This window comes from Myotis brandtii, unplaced genomic scaffold (genome assembly GCF_000412655.1).
Source record: "Myotis brandtii unplaced genomic scaffold, ASM41265v1 scaffold1643, whole genome shotgun sequence".
In the NCBI taxonomy this organism is placed as follows: domain Eukaryota; kingdom Metazoa; phylum Chordata; class Mammalia; order Chiroptera; family Vespertilionidae; genus Myotis; species Myotis brandtii.
Genome location: NW_005356017.1, coordinates 713320 through 734833, shown reverse-complemented (window position 1 = coordinate 734833; position 21514 = coordinate 713320). Strand labels below are relative to the sequence as shown.

At 37.5% G+C, this 21514-nt stretch overlaps 1 protein-coding gene across 2 annotated transcripts in view; it reads left to right on the top strand.

Annotated features, from left to right (window-relative positions):
• The window catches only part of ZFPM2 (zinc finger protein, FOG family member 2), a 312267-nt gene that overhangs the window by 148672 nt on the left and 142081 nt on the right, over positions 1-21514 (top strand). The window contains exons 1-2 of one of the 2 annotated variants that reach the window (XM_014536529.1): positions 7571-7645; positions 21310-21421. In XM_014536529.1, coding sequence (XP_014392015.1) covers positions 21331-21421 — 91 coding nt within the window. In that variant the 5' untranslated portion in view covers positions 7571-7645; positions 21310-21330. Of the gene's footprint in view, positions 1-7570; positions 7646-21309; positions 21422-21514 lie in introns of those variants that run through there. The other variant, XM_014536528.1, reaches the window with a different exon arrangement.

The window sequence follows — 21514 nt, the reverse complement described above, 5'->3', positions numbered from 1 at the left end:
GAGGAGCAGGCAGGGAATTCAGGATGGAAGGAATGGCCTAACCAGAAGATGAAGGAGAAATCAAACCAGGTGTATGTAGGGAGCAACAAATGGGCCATTTTGCCTCCAATGAAGAGGGTAGGTGAAACCTATAAGATATCTTTCTAGAACGGTGTAGAGGGAGAGTTGTGTGGAGGCAGTGGGCGTTTATATAAAGAACCTTGAATGCTAATAATGCCCTTTGAAAGGTCCATTGTAATGTAATTTTTTTGCAGGAATTAGTTTTTCAAAATCTATTAATGAATTTCTAGTGCACAGCCTCCCGTTGTCAAAATTACATGGAAATATGTGCTCCTCCCCCTTCCCCCTCTGCCGTTGACCTCCCTTTTTTGTTTAACTGTACAAAGAGAATAGAGTGTGCCTGATGGATATTTGTTCTTGGCTAAAATTCTGCATAATGCTTTGAAATATTATTCCTCCTAGCAAATGTTAACAGTTGCTAATGTCATTCAAAAATAGTTGAGGAGAATATGTTTGTGAAACATGCAGCTTTTACTGTCAAATCATTTCCTGAGTGAAAAGAAAATACAGTGATACTCTGCTATGTATTGAATGGGGTTCCTTTTGTGTCAAGGATTTCATCAAACTGATGCCCTAAATAAGCAGGAGATGGTGTGCCCTCTCTTTTAATGTCTGTTCCTCGTGATGAGGCAGCCACCCCACTCAGCTGTCCAGATGGGACCACCACCCATCACAGTCCTCTCAGATAGGGTAACCAGAGCATAACTACTCTGGAGCAATGCAATTATGAATTTCTTGAGGGGGGAAAGGGAGAGATAAGTGCAAGAAGTCCACTAACGTGGTACATGGGTAGTCCCAGGCAGCCAAAGGGTTAATCAGATTTTCATTTTAGATAGTCGCCTTAGTAACAATCAGAGAGCCCCGGCTGTATCTTTTCCATTTGTAGGGAATGTTTAGATTTACAGAGTAGCTTAGCTTATTCTATACCTGCCTTGATTGCTGGATAAGGCTTGTGATTAAAAACAGAAGAAGATCCATTTTTATAATATTGTAAAGAAGGACAAAACATGAAGAGTGATGTCACTGGTGGTCTAGGGTGCTGGGAAATTAATGATACCAGAACTTTCTAGTGGCGACAGGGTTCCTTGAAAAGTTAAAATAATGAAAGTCAGCATCTTTTTCTTAAACTTTTAGTGAAAATGAGTCTATATTCCCCATTTAAAAAAATACATATTTTGTTGATTTCAGAGAGGAAGGGAGAGGGAGAGAGAGAAACATCAATGATGAGAGAGAATCATTGATCGGCTGCCTCCTGCACGCCCCACACTGGGGATGGAGCCCGCAACCTGGGCATGTGCCCTGTCGGGGAATCTAACTGGGACCTCATGGTTCATGGATTGATGCTCAACTACTGAGCCACTCCAGCTGGGCTGTATTCCCCATTTTTAAGAGTGAATCTGGATACAGCAAGTAACAACAGTGAACGATGCTATGAGGAATTGGACATCAACCTCATCTGTATGCCAAATTGCAGGATGCTCTCTGAGATGCATTTGTCTATCTCGTGGATCAAGTACTATGTGACACTTAAATCAGAATTGGGGCGGAAAACCTCAAGTTTGAAAAGTGCTTATTTTCACAATGTCTGAAGGAGTGGACAAATGACACTAACGTGTTGAGGTCTCCAAGTTACCCATTGGCCGAAGAGCAGGAAAACAAACTTGATGCACAGCCTCAAACCTCACCTGGAGAGAGATTTCCTGAGGGCAGAGAAAAGCAGCCAGTCCCATTGCCAAGACGAGGTCTGTCTGAAGCAGCTGCTGCCAATTAGTGACAAGCGCTATGTACTGAGGCCCCGATGCTGGGAGAGCCACAGCGGTCAGCACCTTCAGGAATTACTCTACGAAACAACACGATTCTTAGGAGCATAGTTCACTCCAGTTCCACGGTAGTAACTCAGTAACCGGTGAGCCTGCTCCAAACGTCTCCAAAGTCCATCTGTCAGGCTTTGGTAGCCACTGAATTTCACATTATTTACAGACAGCTTCTGACTTACTTCTGCTTATTATGTTAACAATGCCCAAAGCTCCACCTGAGCCAATGGTGCAAGTATCAAATATTTAGCCAAGAGAGCCACTGGAGAACAAACTAACAAGAACTTGGGAAATGTAAAGACTGTGTCTGCTCAAATTTGAGGAAAGGGTGGGGAAAAAGTTTTTAGAAACAGGAAGAGCTCAGTAATGACAGGGATATCGGCGGCGTGGTGGCTGTTCATATCATAATATCGGTTAATTCTGTCAGATGGCTTTCCTTCTGAGAGCTGCTCCGCTGAATTAATGGAAGTGCTTGTTTCATGATAAAAGAGAGAAGAATTGCCATTTTGGAGGATGGAGTAATTGGTGAGATAGGGCACCTATACCTCAAATGAAGGCCTGTTGTAGGGGAGTTGTTGCAGCTCAAAGGCTCCAAGGATTAGGGGAGAGTGATTTTGGAATCTGGGAGACAGGGACAGAGAAGGGAGAGGCAGACAAAGAAGACAAATCATAATAAAATTTTTCCTGTGGCCAGAGAAAGATAAGGAAATACCCTGCCTCCCTTTCTGTCCTTCCTCTAAAAAAATGATTCTTATTCCTGGACACAGGCATTTATACCTAATATGTAGCTAGATTAAGAGCTAAATAACCTTTTTGTAATCTAACCTTGAAACTTGACTGTTTGCAATATTGGGTCCTTGCCAGTTCTTTGCTCAGTATAAGATATAGACTCTTTTTTGAAGAAGAAAAAATACAGTTCAGTCGGTTCAAGGTTTTCCAGGGATTTATGGGTTACCACGTGAAAAACACTAAGTTAAAGAAATAAATTTTCCATTTACTGTATTTCAAATGCAAAATTTTACTACTAAAGACACAATTTGCCAACTCGCAAGGTAAGCATGTATTTGTTTTCATGTTTGTTGTGTTAGGATCAAAACGAAAATGTCAATTTTTTTAAATTGCCTATAAATATTGAAGACCCCAAGAGGTCTGCAGCCTCTGCTTTGAGAAACACTGAAGATGAAACATGTATTTGAATTCCAAATGGTGCATTTTCAGATGGACTGTTAGAGTCCACATATAACTAAGCCTCCTTGTATGTAATCATTTCACTCTAATTTTTCCCCAGTTTGATGAAAGGATGTCTTCAGCACAGTCACCTAACATTTCCAACATAATAACATCATTCCAACCAACACTAAAAAGTAAAACAAGAACGTTGACAGAATACAAGTTATAAATATACTTGGTTGGAGTATGGAGGAATTTTTCAAATGTCAAACAATATATCAAGACTTGGCTCTTTATTAAAAAATCTGTGAACTCTCCTGCCTCCTGTGATCTCTCTCTACGGGGTCACTAGATCCTTAAATTGTCTGTGTGTGTCTAACATTTTAGCATGTGACCAGTATATAGTCAGAAAGACAAATGTTCCAAAAATCTGAAATAGAGAAAACAGTGTTCATTTTCCTGAGGAAATAATAGAAAATTTAAAAAGGATCATTTCCCTCACCTTCTTCTAAATTCCTGGGTGAAAGTTAAATTATCACCCACTTATCAGAATTGCTCTTCATCTCCATCTCCAGTGAGATGAATTTTAGTTAAGGATACAAAACATTAGGTGAAGAAAATAAAAAGGATGATGCTAAGGGGGGAAAAAAGGAAAAACAACTTTGAAAGAGCCTCTTGAATGGTTTCTCTGAATTTAGGTGAAAAGGAAGGGCAAGAATATAAAAGATGAAAGGAGTTCCCAGGTAGCTGTTGAGATCTTGGGTCATTGAGAAGAATAACCCATGTTCAGAGCATCCTGGGCCTCTGATCCTGTGTATGGTCTATGGTAGGTCCCCACAGGACCTAGGTTGACTGACACCCTTGTTAAGATTTGGTTCTTCAGTTTAAGGCTCTGGTAAGAGGAATGCAGAGATCGTGGCTAAATTCCAGAGCAGAGCAGTAAAAATAGTACCGTGAGAAAAGAATATCAAATTATTTTGCCTGAAACATAGGCTAATACATGACATAACTGCTTTTCAAGGCTGAAGGCGTATCACCCTTCAGCTGGAGTTCCATCTTCCTTTTGGAAAATTGAAAGCAAATATCACAACCGGACACATTCAGATTAAGCCTACTTGTGGTTAGATGTTTGGAATATAGTAGTTTGAAATAAATTTCCCCACGTGCCAGTAATTATCTCCAACATATATTTTAGTTCTTTGACCTTTTTTTATTAGCCAGTCACATATTATAAACAATTCCAGGACCATGCATTCTTTTATTAGACTATATAAGAAGTTCAAGGTACCTTATTATTATTTCTGTCTCTAGGGCTGGCTACTTTAAATCTGAACATTCCTGAGTGTTTGCTTCATATGTTTTGAAATACTCTATTGCATTTCTTTGATTGGACTGATTCATGTGGAATTTCCTAAAAGAGACTTTGAAAGCGATGCTGGTTCATTAGTTATTTCCTCAAGTTCGCAGATTTCATGAAAGTTTCAGTAAGAGTCAACCCCTTAACAATCTTAGTCATACTTTGTCTTCTGTAACAGTAATACCTAAACTAGCTGAGGAATTCTGAGGCCTTTTCTTTGTTTACCGATTTTAAGATCATTATGCATACTCTAATGCATAATTATAATTATGCATTCATGATGTTACTTGTGCTGGCTTAACTCAGAAATAGTGTGAAGCAGCTAATCTGGAAGCTACAGGCTGTTTCCCATCACTTAGATTCTGATCAGAGCTGTTTGTTGAGTCTTATTGGAACGTGGACTCTATCAGCACCAGTCCCACTGCTGAACCCTTCCTTTTTATCACCAGTTTCACTCCCTGCCCTTTCTCCTTCCCCCCAAATCTTTGCTTTTAAGACAGGAAAACTACAAGATAATTTTGTTTCGTTGCATATGTTTAGTCTAGTCACAGTAATTAAGTGAGAGGGGGCTTTAAAAATTATCCATTTTATTTATAGTCCACATTTAGAATTACATGTGTAATAAATGAAGATAGAGCATTATTTCTCATTCTTGAGATTTTGCTATCAACTGGCTGAATCATTGCATTTATTTTAGTGCAGTTAAAACAAGTCTAGTGCAAAACCACTAAACTTCCTTCCATATGTTGTTGGATAGTGTGATTTTGGCCAAAAAGGAAGTTGGTCTGTGTATCTTATATGTGTGCCCTTATCAACAATTGCAGAGTATTGATTGAGTGACTATAGTAGGCAGGATGCTTTCTGCAGCACTGTGAAGGATGGGAACCAGTCTCATTTAGTCACATTAAAAAGATCTCAGAGTCTTGATGATTAGGAGCTGGAACTTGGATCAGCCTGTAACAGCACAACATGGAAATATATGTTCACGCTGTTGCCTTATCTGGGGGTGCACAGTCTCAAAAGATTTAGAACACAGAGCAGTAAGTTAGGGCATTTGGTTCTGCATAAGCCAAGGGGAAGCAAATATTCCATTTGTGTTTGTAGTTTAGCTTTTCCTTCCTGCAGATTTGAATTGGGGATTATCCACTTTAGTATGAGTTAGGGACAGTTTTGTGATTCTCGAAAGTAATGGAGAAGAGCCCCATCAAAGAGTACACATGGGAGTATATGTAATTGTTGAAAGACTCTAACTTTGTTCTTAGGGGATGGAGCACCGCAGGATGCTTTCTGCAGCACTGTGAAGGATGGGAACCAGTCTCATTTAGTCACATTAAAAAGATCTCAGAGTCTTGATGATTAGGAGCTGGAACTTGGATCAGCCTGTAACAGCACAACATGGAAATATATGTTCACGCTATTGCCTTATCTGGGGGTGCACAGTCTCAAAAGCTTTAGAACACAGAGCAATAAGTTAAGGCGTTTGGTTCTGCATAAGCCAAGGGGAAACAGAAACTCCATTTGAGTTTGTAATTTAGCTTTTCCTTCCTGCAGATTTGAATTAGGGATAATCCACTTTAGTGTGAGTGAGGGACAGTTTTGTGATTCTCGAAAGTAATGGAGAAGAGCCCCATCAAAGAGTACACATGGGAGTATATGTAATTGTTGAAAGACTCTAACTTTGTTCTTAGGGGATGGAGCACCATTGTGTCATTTCTTTAATATATTTATAGCTTATTTAAATTTCTCAATATGAAAGAACACCATGAGTTTGTTTTCAACACCAAGAAAGGAGGGTACAGATTTTAAAAGGTGAGTAACACGAGACAAGTCTGTTTCAAGTTTCTTCTATTTTGAGTATGTGAAGTATCAGAGCTAGAAGGTGCCCTGCCAGTTTCTTTTATAAATGAAGAAACTGGCCAGGGAAGGGATGTATTTCCAGTAAGGTAATCTAATCATTTAATGACAAAGTTTGAACCAAACCTAAGTTTAGTGAATTCTCAGGTCATTAAAATATATATATGCAACTAGCTCTGGCCAGTGTGGCTTAGTTGGTTGGAGAATCATCCCAGATACCAAAAGGTCGTGGGTTTGATTCCTGGTCCGGGCACATTCCTAGGTTGTAGGTCCCATCGTGATTGGGGCACATACAAGAGCCAGTCAATCCCTGTTTCTCTCTCATATTGATGTCTCTCTCTCGCTCTCTTTTTCTCCCTCTCTCTCTCCCTCCCTCTTTCTCTCCTTCTCTCTCTCCCTCTCCCTCTCTCTTTCTCTCTTCCTACCCCCTTCCTTCCTCTCTCTCAAATATATGCTCAGGTGAGGATTAATAATAATAATAATAATAATAATAATATATGCAACTAGCATACTAGCATGACATAGGAACTACTGAGGAAAAGGTCTTGGTCTTTGTAATCATGAGAGATAATTGCTTTGTGTTTAATTTTGTTTGGTTGTAATTGACAAATGAGACATGTTTAAAGGTTTAAAGAAGTAGTTAAGATTACAGTGTTTAAATTTAAGGCTTTGTTGCAGCATATGGTGTAAGAAAAATTTGCATATTCTAAAATATTGTATCTAGCTCAGAAATTACCAATTTAGAAACCAAGGCAGGTAAATGGCATTATTAGGAATTCAGTGTCCAGAACCTTTTCAAACTACATCCCAGATGCCCTACAAGCAGATGTTTAGATCTTGTAGTAAAAACTATAGGTAGAAAATTTAGAGTAATATAAACAATAAATTATTTTTTTAACCAATACGTATATCTTATGCTAGGTAAGATTTTATTCAACTAACATTGGGTTGCCATTAAAATCTTTTCATTGCGCTAATAGTGGTGAGGTTGTCCCCCTACAGGCCAATCTATTAAGTTGATAAGAATTGAAAAGATTGCTCAAAGTAGTCAAATTTATAACACCTTTATACTATGCTGCATTGATCCTTCTGTTGATGTCTGGATAGAACAAATTAAACAGGCACAAGACTTGTCACAGATATTTAACTATTTCTTAAATTTCCCCTATTTCCCCAAATCAATATACTTAGTACATAAAATAAGTATAAAAGAACACTAAACTCTTTGTCAGGTGTTGGTTTAAGTGATTTATAAGTGTTAACTTATTTTTTCTTCACAACAGCCCCATGAGGTATTATTATTCCCGTTTTACAGATAAGGAAACTGATGCACAGAGAAGTGGAGCTAGGAGCTACTTGGCCAAGATCACACCATAGATGAGTAGCAAAGGTTGGATTTAAATTTAAGCACTCTGACTCTAGAGCCAATTCTTTCAGTCAATGTATTAATTGCCTCTCTGTTAAGCCCATAGTATATGAACTGAGGTTTCTGCTCCTTTTCCTCATCATGCTCACCGTATTGTGGAAAAATATTGTGTGTCTGGCATAAATAATATTTGAACTCTTTAGTTTCAGACCCATTGAGTCAAAAGAACTATCATTTTAGTCATGAAATAGTCACAGCATAGGGAATATAGCCAATAATATTGTAATGACTGTGTATGGAGCCAGTGGGTACTTGAAATATTGAGGGGACACTTTGTGAAATATACGATGTTTAACCACTATGCTGCATACCTGAAACTAATACAAAAATATTGAATGTAAGCTGTAATTGAAAAAACAAAATTAAAAAACAACGTCCTTGTTTCCACCTCTGCACTGTTTTCACCCAGCACTTTTTACTGAAGCTTCGTTTTGACTTCTCAGTTTGACCTTGAACGTCTCCTGGCAGGTGAAAGTGCTCTGATTTGTTTTGGTCCAGTCTACCTGTGAACAATTCAGTATAAGCTGAGGAGCATGCTAACTAAACATAGACTGAGATATTTCTTAAGTGGAGAATCCTCCATTAGGGAGCCAAGACTCTACATTGCCATTTAGCTTCCTTAAGTGGGTGCATCCAGAGGTTCCAATGAGGGGAGTTGACCCGTCAGACATGAAGACCCGGATAGACTGTTTTGAACCCCAGAGTGTACATTGATGCCTCACGGAGAAGTTCTCTGATGAGGCTCTACTGTGTCTGCTGACCAGCTGAGCACCAAGAGAATCCATTTTTCATTTGTTCTTGTGTAATAGTTGCCAAATAGAGTGAAATTTAGCCTAAAGACATCTTGGATCTCATCATGAATTCTGCTTATGATTGGAAACATTTACATAGGCTATTTTTATCTGTTGTAAGCTATAATAATGTCCACAGGTATAAAAATACCTATAGTCATAAAAATATTAAAAGTATTGCTTGTTTTTCAGTATTTTTATGTTACTAACTAGACTATGCTCAGCTCTATTACCCTTAAACCTACTAGGTGTCTCATATTGATATTTGGTATCTCAAGTAGACTTTTAAGACTCCAAATTGTGCAAATGTGAGAAATAATTTACTACAAAGCTATAATTTTCACAGCTTGAAAAAAAATTTTTTACAGCCTGAAGATTATTAATGAGGCACCATGCAATTAGCTTATACAAAGTGCAGCTAGGAATCATGCATAATGTAAAACAGTAACTGCTAACCACTGACTCATAGAAGATCATTAAGCTAGTTTCATGGACATGAAGAATTGATATTTAACACAATTCCTAAGAAGATTCTTATAACTTTAAAGCCATGGAAATAATTTAGTTTCTAGCAATGTGAATTTGAACAAGTTGTTTAACATTTTAGTCTCATTTTTTTACTTATACAAAATGGACATGACAATATCTTCCTTATAGAATTGTGAAAATTAATTTAAAAAATAATGTGGCACCTAGAATTTCAGCACATAAAGTATAACAAAATGTTATGAATCATATATTAGGGATATGGGGCACTTTTCTATCAAGCCAAAATTCTTCTTTTACTGGGAATATAGAAATATATATATCTTTCTTTTTTTATTGATTTCAGAGAGGAAGGGAGAGGGAGAGAGAGATAGAAACATCAATGATGAGAATCATTGATTGGCTGCCTCCTGCACGCCCCCTACTGGGGATTGAACCTGCAACCTGGGCATGTGCCCTAGACCGGAATCGAACACGGGACCCGTCAGTCCACAGGCTGACACTCTATCTACTGAGCCAAACCAACTAGGGCTGGAAATAAATTTCTTTAGGAGTGTTAGGAACATAAGCCAAACAAACAATTTCAAAGAATACATACCTGGTACTGCTTTAAGCCCATTATATACATTAACTAATTTAATCCTCAGAATAATCCTGTGACATAAGTACTTTTATTTATTTTAGAAATCAAGAAATTGAGATACAGTAGTTAAGCAACTTGCCCTAAGTTATACAGCTACTAAGTGGTGGAAATATGATTCAAACTCAATCGGCTTGACACCAATATACAAGTTTTAAAAAAATACATATTTTTTATTGCCTTGAAAGAGGAAGGGAGAGGAAGAGAGAGAGAAACATCAATGATGAGAGAGAATTACTGATCAGCTGCCTTTTGCATGCCCCACACTGGGGCTCAAGCCCACAACCCGGTCATGTACCCTGACAGGGAATTGAACCATGACCTCCTGGTTCATAGGTTGACTATTGAGCCATGCCGGGCAGGCATATACGTTTTTAAACTATCTGTTGATAGTTTAAAGCATATTGAGTGAGATAGTGAGTATACACTCAAAATAGTATATTCATAACTCATCTTGGCTTCATTTCCCAAAATATTTTCATTTTTGAATTATTTATTCAATATATTTTAATATATTTTTACGATATACTTTATATTTTAGATATAATTATTAAAATATAAGCCATATATTATAGACTTTCAATCCAATTGGAAAAGCCTCAGTGTTTTTAATCTTAAAATTGAAGTGTAATCCTAAAATGCCACGAAGATCCCTTAAAAAGAGTCTATTAACCACTTCTCACCTATTTGCTATACTTTCGTTTGGTCATGGACCATCATTGTGATTTTCAAAGTTTTCAGACATATACTTAAAATATAATGAGATTAATTATTAATATTGATTTCAATAATCTGTATGTCAGGTGTTTTTATTATCAATATGTGAGCATCCAGAGGACATGTAACTCATCTTTCACTTTCTGAGAGTTTTCTATGTAGTAGATATTTAATGAACATTTATTGAATGGATAATGAATATACTTAATTTCTAGTAAAGTATACAGTGACTATTTTAAAAGCAGAATAACCAAAATACACTTCTTAAAGCAGAAATGGTATAGAGAAATACAAAGTTAGCACTGATTAGTTATTACTAATGGGAATGATTTTATACATGAGGTTACATTATTTATGTGGCAAAAACCACATCTGGACAAGGCAAAGCAACTTCTTCCAAGCTTTAATATCCTTCATGTGCAACTTAATGTAGAAGTTAACCCAGGGTCTTGGTACCCAGACTTTAGTTTTAATAGATATGTTAGTTTGTCATGTTAACATTATTGAACTATCCTTTCCACCTACCCATCGATGCTTTTATTCATATTGTATTCCTTGTGTAAAGAATATAGGTTGAGACATCTGTCCAGGGGCAGTATTAATAAAGGTTTATCTCATTTGGTTCTGATCTCATAGCAGGCTCCTTCAGTTGCCCCAGACCCACAAGGATGCTGAAGGAAGGTCCCTGCACTGGGAGCATGTGGAGGTGAATCTGTTTCATTGGCTGGCATTCTCTCCGCGTGCCTCCAGCAGCAGGCCCAGCCCCCAGTGAGCTGGGCTCTGGACTTTTTAAAAAAATATATTTTATTGATTTCTTACAGAGAGGAAGGGAGAGGGATAGAGAGTTAGAAACATCTATCAGCTGCCTCCTGCATACTCCCTACTGGGTATGTGCCTGCAACCCAAGGTACATGCCCTCGACTGGAATCGAACCTGGGACCCTTGAGTCTGCAGGCCAACGCTCTATCCATTGAGCCAAACCAGTTAGGGCATGGACTTTTATTCTCTAAAAGTGCAGAACAAGTGTAGTCCTTCTGCATCTGTCGATTTGGGGAGAAATGTTGAAAACCATCCTCATGATCAGAGTCTTCCTGTCAATACTTAATTTAAGTGTTTGCAATGTTCTTGTTCTTAAATGTCTCACAGATTTAGAGAAGCTTTGACACCTGGGTAGCACCTTCGCGCTTCTCCCAACTAGTTTGCCAGCTTTTAATTTCTTGCACCCAACTTTCAATAACATGCCTCAAAAAAATCTGCCTTCCCAAAAGGTACTATATGTATAACGGCACCAACTCTCTAGCTTAACAATTCCAGCTTTTTTTCTTTTTCTCTTTGAAGGGGGATGCTTTCCTCACTTCTAGTCTTTCAGTTTTTCCATAGACTTTTTCCAACAATTTCAAATATCATTATCAGGTATATCTTGAGATGGGTTTTTAACAACTTATGATTATAGAAGGCCATAAGGTGATAAATCATGAAACAACAGAATTAAAAGAGAATAAACTTTTATATTTGGTTTTAAATTTTACTATATTATTAATGTCAGGATTGCCTTTTTGGGGGGATGAGGCTGACATTAAGATTGGCTGAAATGGTAATAATAATGAGACAATCTAACGTGGATGAAGGATTCATTACAAATTGCAATGCATTAATTCATGAGGAACAGACATATCTCAGTATGAGGATGGCCTTGTGCAGGATTGAGGTTTTTGTCTCTTCCACAGAATGCCTTTGGGATATATCTCAAAAATAGGCTACTGAATAGAATTGACCACTATTTTATGTGTAAATAGGCCATTGAGAGTTGAATGTATATATGCATTTATTTTTTTAATGTTTTTTTATTAATTTTTAGAGAGAGAGGAAGGGAGAGTGATAAAGAGATAGAAATATGGATAAGAGAGAAACATCTATCAGCTGCCTCCTGCACACTTCCTACTGGGGATCAAACCCACAATCCAGGCATGTGCCCTGACCGGGAATGGAACCGTGACCTCCTGGTACATAGGTTGACACTCAACCACTGAGCCATACTGGCTGGGCAGTACATAGACATTTATTACACACTCTTTATAATTCTTCCTAATAACATTCGCATTTTTATCACCCCATTTTCTTTGGTTTTAAAATCCCAAAGTAAAGTAAATTAGAATGGCATTATTTACTGTTTTGCCAATAAAAATAGTAGCATTTCCTTAGGTAAGCCTAAACCCCGTGTGTTGAATTTTCATATATATCTTCTCTGCACTCAGGATTTGAGTTAAGCTTGATGAAAATGCTATAGTAGGAAGTCTTACAATGGTATGTGGTTAAGCTGAAAGGATATATGAGATCAGCTTGCAGAGGAAGAAGATGAGACCATGAGAGGTTAAGTGCTAGCCCAGGTCACACGGCCTGGACCACAGCTTTTGGGATCCCAGAACCTGCCACAGGTTGGTTTATGTGGCAGCCTCATGGCAGGAGGGTAGTTTGATTCTCCCTTCCCAGGGTTCAGCACTGACACGCTTTTGCACATCGCACTATGTGCAAGCCCAGAAGTTCTGCCAGGAGCAAAACAACACTCCTTAAACACTCTGTGACTTTCAGAGCTGTGTGAAATAAAAGGTTGACGTTAATGGTTGCCAGCTTGGAGGGAGTAGCTCCTCTTTGGCGCCAAATGTATGTGGAGAACAGATGAGACTGTGGGAGTGAAGTTGGCAAAGGGAAAGAGAAATGAATCTATTCTTTTTTTAAAAAAAATGAAAGTATAATAAATATCTGGATAAGTTAGATGTTTATTATTCATTTAGAGATTCTTCCCATTTGGAAATGAAATACCTGTGTCTTTAGGGTCAGTACTCTTGAATAATAATTTTATATTATTTTTCTAAATATCACACAGTGATCCTTTTTATTTGGAAGTAAAGAGATTATTTTAATTACATATATAGATATAGATAGATAGATATATCAAACTATTTTCGTTCCCTTTCCTGAAGGTAACTATTTCTTATACTGAAATGCCTATATTTAAGCAGTGACGCATGTTAAGATAATGTGTTTCAACAGTTTTGAGAACTAAAAGCAAATATACCTCGCAGATAATGATTATTTAAATTTTTGGTTCCTAGAGATAAAACTGTCTTTGACATCAGGAGTGTGGATATGGTGGCCAAGGATTCTATCATTTTATTTCACACTCCTTTTGTTTCTTCAAAGCCTCTTCGCGTGTTGGAGAGCCTACATACCCCAGTGGCCTTGAGGGCGTTTGTTCACAGAGGCTCTGCGGCCTCCTGCTGGGGCTGCCCTCCCTGGAAGGGCATTTTGTAGACCCACCAAATACCCAGAGAAGCACTCTCTCAAGAAACCTTCCTGGGTGTCCATCCGTAGACCCGTTGTGTGCCTAATGGTATAGGGTAGCGGTTCTCATTCAATCACATCCCATCTGATGTCTTTCTGACCTTGAGTTTTCACGTATTTTCTAATTTAAGAGCAAACTTACACTTATTGGAGCTTGAGTTTGAAAATGTGTCTAGCACATCAGTTTTTTTTTCCCAAGCAATACAAATTTGATCATCTCTTACTAAGTTGAGTCTTGTTGCTTTTAAACAAGAACTATGGATAAGATATGTGATATCAGTTTGGGAGTTCTTAAAGTGACCTGTTTAAATCTATTTGTAATTTATTATCTGTCTCTCTGTCAGTAACTCTGTGACTGTGTCTCTCTTCCCCAGGCCCATGATTTTAGACACAATAAACAAAAGGAAGCCTGGCCAGCATGGCTCAGTGGTTCATGGTTCAACCTATGAACCAGGAGGTTACCGGTTTGATTCCTGGTCAGGGCACGTGCCCCAGTTGTGGCTCTATCGCAAGTGTGGGGCATGCAGGAGGCAGCCAATCAATGATTCTCTCTCATCACTGATGTTTCTATCTATCTCTCCCTCTCCCTTTCTTTCTGAAAGCAGTAAAAATATTTTTTTTTAAAAAAAAAAAAGGTAGACTGAGACTCTCCCAATGTAGTTCAGTGGCCATTCTATGCTATTTTGAAATGAAAGCACATGATTTTAATGGAGGCACATGGCTTACATCGTCATGTCTAATGATGTCTGGGATTAATTAGGCATGGAGAACATTTAGGTGTTATTATTGAATTACACAAATAATGCCAACCCCACAGGACCACATAGAGTAGACTGTTTCTGTGTATGTAGTTTAATGTAATACTCTACTTCCTAAAAGAAAAAAGTTATCCGCCTCAGTAGCATCAAGCTCAAACATTCACACGGTGTCCTGTATAACTTTTGAAAGGGTATTTACTAAAAAGCACAGTTCTATTAGGTGGAAATCATTATGCTAAAAGTTTTACAGTTCCAGTCAAATCAGTAATATTGAGATTATAGACCATGCCCATAGTTACTGAAAATACAATTATTGCAGGGCCTTGAATTATTACTTGATATTTCTTTCAACTCCAGGTAGTCAAAGATTTTAAGTTGTTACACCTCCTTAGGATAGGCTATTGGTGAAGGGAATTTTTAAACTCAGGTTCACTGTCATTAGGGACTGCACACAGTTATAGGGAGTGATCAATGTTTTCGTGACCATCAGATTGAATTTGAATTTCATTCCAGTGTGGAGAACTATTTGGATGCATTAACTGAAACTTCCTGTATAAAATTTTCCCCTGTGGTAGTGCATGGTGGAATCACATACACTATCCTTTTTCATATACTTGTGAATAATGCAGTTGGGAGAGATTGGCAGGTTTTTTGTTTTGTTTTTGTTTTTGGTTCTAACTGTATAAGTCTAATGTCTACTGTAATTTGGAAATTTTTATGCCTCCCTTCGAATATGTTTTTAGAGGTGAAAGAATAGAAACAGCTATGAATTCTTAAAGCAGCTATGAATTTTGCAAAACAGGCCTTAGTCCTTTTCACCTATTACTCAATTGTGGAAGCAATACCCCAAAAGCATTTTCATCAGCATCCAGCCACATCTCATGGTACTGGCTTGAGATTCTCTAATGAGATTTTGTTATATTTCCTGAACTAAAATCAGTGGAGGCCAGTTTTTCCATTAAATGACACCTCGTTCTTTTAAAAGGCTGTGGTGTCAGGCTCGTCTCATGGGTCAGATTTTTCTAAGACTTCTAGCTCTTCCTAAGCCTCGTTTTGGAAATCTTCAACAAATATTTCCAGCAAAATTTGGAATCTCTAAGACCACATTATGTCACCAGTTTCTTGGGTTAGAATTATCCTCTGTTCTTTACCTTTGGGCTGTCTACTTTTATCTCCATTAACCTTTTGGCTCGAGTATAAACATTTATTGAAGGCTACCTCCTTTGTCGGTCCAGTAACTCCAAAGGTTAGTGAGAAGTGGATGCTAGTCTGACCTCTTTTATCCACATTAGATGATTCTAATTATTCCTAAGAAATGACACTTTTGACCCATTTTGTCCTTGTCAAGTTTGTCTAGTTGTAGACTGTCTAAGCATGAAACTCTGGGTTCAGAGAGTGTCCAGGAGGGCCGATTTTGTTCAACTTACAATGGGGAGCCCTCAAAAGTGCACACTGTTTCTTTTCCTTTTTAAAACATTCCAGCTTCACTGAAATTCAGGGCTCCTGTTATGTACCTTGAATTGATTTATTATTGAAAGAGACGGCCTAGATATAGATAAAGTGCAAACTTTAACCTGCAAAAAATCCAGGGGTTATTTCAGTGCAAACAAAAAATGATGAAAACCTTTGTACAAGTGAGAATAAGCCAAGTTTTGCTGAGGTTGCAAGCAACCCTAATATCACAATAGCTCTTTACATTTAAAAAAGGTGTGTTTTTTTCTCATGGTCCATGAATACTATGAGGGCTTCCTTCCTCCTTGCAGGCTTACAAGATCAATGCAGCAAAGTCAAGGCATCATGGTGGTCCATTGGCTCCTACAGCTTCTGTGTGAATGTGACATGAGTCAGTCCTTGTTCAATTTCATTGGTCAAATGAAGTGATATGACCACACCTAACTTTAAAAGACACCTGGAAAGTGGAGAGTTGGAAATAAATGATCAGTGGCATTAGTGACTACCCCCACTTTTAAAATGGATAATGGTGTTGGTCTCGACATCTATGCTAATGATGACAGATATTACCAGTGCCTGAGAAATAGTAGGGATTCAGCACATGTTTTTGTACATTTTTAATGCATCTATTCATATAGATCTTTAGCAAAAGTTTGACATGCATCTTTGGTGTACTCTACACTGTGTCACTTGCTTTCCATGGCAAGCTTTGAGATAGAAAGTATTGCCCATTTCTCAGATGTTCTTGTGAGGTTCAGAATGTTCAAGTTCAAGTGATTTTCCCTTCATAGAACCCACCAGTAGCATGTGTCAGGATTAAAACCTACATCATCTAACTCTAAGAACAGCAGTGTTCTTTCTGCTACACCTCAACTCTAAGGTCAATGATGAACCATGAAATGTTTTAAATTCCTAATTACAGAAGCAGGAATTATTAGTCACCACTGTGTATTTCCTCGTACTTTAAGGCACAAACATCAAACATATCTAATGATTTTAGAATGGCAATGAAGATTTGGTGTTATCCCCACCCAGGGAAAATTGTTTTATACTTTTGAGCACATTTGATGAGGAAGTTATCATTTGTTTTTTAACCTTAAGTCAGTGATTCTGAATGTCTTTTGTATTGGTTTTCAATTACTGCCAGAACAAATTACCATACACTTAGTGGCTTAAAACCACACAAATGTATTACATTAAAGTTCTATAGATCAGAAGTCCAGTATGAATCTCTAGAGACTAAAATCAGTTTGTCAGATGTGTTATTTTCTGTGTGGGGGAGTGGTTGGGAGGCGGCGGTCTGGGGAGAATTCATTTTCTGCTCATTCAGATTGCTGGCAGAAGAATTCAGATCCTGGGGTCTGCAGAACTGAAGTCCACTTCTTTGCTCCCTTTAATTGATGTCCCTCCCAGTTTCTAGACCACTGCATTCCTTAGCTGAGGCCTCAGCTTGCCATCCTCAAATGCAGCAGGTGGAATTCTTTCATGTCCAATCTCTTTGATCTACTGCTGCCTTTTTCTTCTACTTAAGAAATCTCCTGTGTTTAGATTGGGTCTATCTAGATAATCCAGGGTTGCCTGGTCATGTCATGGTCCTAAACCTTAATCGTATCTTTAAAATCCCTTTTACCAAGTAGGTGACATATGCTCAGGTTCCAGGTGACTAGAGCACGGACATCTTTGGGGCCCAGATTTCTGCCTGCCACACCTTTTACATCTGCTCTCTTTTCTCATCCTATTGTAGCAACTGTATTCTCTGTAGGAGACTAGATAAAGATCTTGGCCTTCATTTCTTCATTTGTGAAATCATTGAATGTAAAGTTGCTTCCACTCTTAACTCTTGTATAAATCCTTATGATAGAGAGAGGCATTGGAAAGTAAGCCTAATGATCAATGTGAACATTACTGTTATTTTCTATTCATAGGTTTTGCTGGAGTGTGGATTTCATATAATCCTGACTAACTCCTTCCCTCTCACACTTGGTAATCTTCTTTGAAGGCAGTCAATCTCTACAAAAGTTGACTTCTTCAGAAAGAAATTGACTTACCTGCTCGAAACTGTAATAACTGGTCCCTTGAGATTTTTTTATCTACTTATTTACTCTACAGCTTGGATATAGCTTTCAGCAAATCTTTGGTAAATTTTTGCTTTTGCTTTATTGATTTGGAGAAAAAGAAATTGTTTCCTCTTTAATTTAGTTTCTTAGTAAGTCAGAGTGTACCTATACCCAAGCATAATAAACACTTCCAAAGTTTTAAAAGGTATTATGCCTAATTTACCATTAAGGAAAGATATTAATTAATGGTTTTTTTATTGTGCCACAAAATTAACTGCTTTAAATATTAATTGGCCCATGTAAAAACTGGAGAAAATGTTCATGCCTAACTCTTGGAGTTAAAAAAATCAAAAACAAAAATTCTAGGAAGGTACTTAATACCCAACATTTAGAAAATACTCAATAGATATAAACAGCTAATATTTGGTAGTAGTAATAGTAGGAGTGGACTTGAAGAACGCATCTCAGTTTGCTCAGGACTTTCCATTTTTAACACTGAAAATCCAACATCTTGGGAAATGCTTCAATCCAAGGAAAACCCAGATGGTTGGTCACCCTAGGAGTAGTAGTTTGGAAACAAGAGATATAAATATAAATAAGGGCCCTGCCTTCTACAAGCTATTTTACCTAAAAGAAATTATTAAATTTTTGAGTTTCCATTTCTTTATCTGAAAATATATATGAAATAATAGAATCCTTATTTTTTCCTGCTCAAACCATCTGTATTGGCTTTATTCTTCTTAGAGATTTCAGCACAAAAGGTTTTTCCTAATAAGAAGAGGACCTTCAAGATCTGTTCTAACCTGCCCTTCCATATGCTCTGTTCCTTCCTCCTACTCGTGATGATAATAATAATATTGATGATGATGATGATGATGATGATAATGATGACAGCTAATGTTTATCTAGTGCTTTCTACATACCAGGAACAGACTTTATAAGAACTTAAACAAAAGAGTCCAGAACTATTCACTATTTCTTGTACACATGTACATATATTCTATTCAGACTATGGCCATGCTATTACTAGAAATTGTAAATTCCTCCTGTCTATCCTTTAAGATCTTGCCTGAGTATCACCTCTTCTATGAAATCCTTCCAGAATCCATAGGACAGGAATTTCTTTCTTGCGCTTCACTGACCTGCAAACAGTTTACTCGTGATGTTATACTCCTTACCTTGCTACTTTTTGCATTACATCAAACTTTTTTTTAACGTATCTGTACCCTTCACCAAAAAAACACGCCTGAACATATTTTTAGCACCACGCAAAGGACTCTGTTCATTGGTTTGTTTGTGAAATGAATGGAAGAGCAATTGATTTACTTTACACTTAAAGATTCCCTAAAGTGTTTAAGTGATCAATATCTATTTTTTATATTATCTATCAAAAATTGTAAAAGCTCATTTACTGTGTAGAAATCCATATGGCTTTAAGAACTATGGAATATAAAGATTAAATAACTAAAATGAAATAATAGAATACAATAGAAATGAGGCCAAGTGTCTGTTGTTGAAATCTATTCTTTCAAATCAGAAGAAGCAGATGTTACAAAGAAGATGACTAAATCTATCATAGACAGGTTTCTCTGAATGGTGGACTGTCTCCCGTGACTTGCTCTGCTTACTGCTTGGAGAACTGCTGACCCTGATCTGTGGACTTAACTGTTTCTCTGGTAATAAAAAGGAGCTAAAATATGCATAATTAAGACCTACTGTTTAATTGGATATGGGTCACTATCATTTCAGATTGAAGAAGCTTGCCTGTGCTCAAATTCTGGTTTGAAAATGGAAATAAATAGAAATGGTCACTCAGACGGGTAACCCTAGAGACAACTTGATAATATTTTGCCTAGATTGTTAAAAATTACAACATGATATAAAATTACTTCTTGCCTACAGGGCTTTCAGATACTTGTTTTCTAATGGTTACACTAGCTAGATACCAAGGTATGTGTTTGAAAAACTAAGACTTTGAAATGAATCAAAGTATGAATATGAAAAATCAGTATGCCAGTATTTCTTGCAATTGATCTGGTTTACTACCTCTTCTGTTTTAATATTTGAAGTATTTTTTCAACTTCTTTTTAAATGTATCCATCATGGTTCATGTTTTCATTAAATTGTGTATTCTGTGGTAGTTTTATCTCTCATCATACAATTGAAACTTCAAGAAATGGGTTAGCCTTCCTTTTAACATGCAGCGTTTTTAATATGGCTCCGCAGTTAACAATGGGTCCATGTCTCATGCGTTATCATTGTTGTCATTCAGCGGGTGAAACGGGTTTCCCAGATTCCTCAGAGATTTGAAGTGGCCAGATTACATGGAACTCCTCAAGCGAACACTTGTTAATGCCAATTTGGGAAATTGGTGATAGCACGAAACATGTGGGAAAGTCCCAGACTGGGCCGAGGTCTCTCTGGCAGGATCGTATCTGGGTGAAAATGCAGTTCAGAAATTACCTGGAGACCCTTGTATTGTGCTCTGTGTTGTGGTTTTATGATATTTGATATACAGAACATGGGCTGCTGAATGATAAAAGTCTGAATGCCAGTTCACTGTGACTCATCAGAAACAAGAGTCTTGCTAAGCTTATTTCCTCCCAGTTTATTTCCTGCCGTGTACATTTATCAACATCGTTAAAGAAACAACCTAAAATGCTGAGCCTTTTGAACCTCGTATTTAAAATGTCCCCTGGAAACATTTTGTCTCCCTGCTTCTCTGCCTCTCAGAGGATATCATGCTTTACTTGCTCTGCGTTTGATTTTATTCATAATTCCCCTTTTATAGTCTTTCTGAAGACAATGTATGGTGGATTATTATTATTATTATTATTATTATTATTTCAGCTACAGACAGACTATATATCCACACTTAGCAAAGGGGTCGAGTAGATTTCATTATTCATTCAGAATAAATTCCTACTCTAATATAAATGTTGCTCAGGATAGAGCTTTGAAATGGATCCTGATTCTTTACATTCTTTCCTGTCTGTTTCAGGAAATAGTGAGATCCTGTTGATAGGAAAGGACAATGTGTCTAAAGTTCACTTCTAAACACCCTGCTCTTTGCAATGAAAGTCATCTGCATTCTCTTTATAATTCAGAGCCACAAGAGATCTGACTAATCTTAGAGATCTGATCCAGTATCATTTAGGGGGGGGGAAATCCTTGATAATAATTCTACCATTCAGATTAGTGCAAGCTGGAAAGTTTCACAGCTTCTGTCATCTTAACAAGATATCAGGAGGCAGGGGAATAAGGACTTGGATTATGGTTCTGGAGATTTAGTTGTTTGTAAAAAAAAAATAAAATGATCCTTTATTATTCAAGGTTTTAATCAATAAAAGCCAATGGCATCTGTTTGTTATCATTCTTTCTGCAGAAGACAAAGGCTCAGGCCCCCATGGTGCTGACTGCTGGTCCCAAGTGGCTGCTGGATGTGACTTGGCAAGGAGTGGAGGACAACAAAAACAACTGCATTGTGTACAGCAAAGGTAAATGCAAGACCCCGTCCCTCCTTCTTTGGAAGTGTTGAAACCTGAGAATTGCGAAAAAGCGCCAAATGAGCTGGAATGGGAATAAGGAGT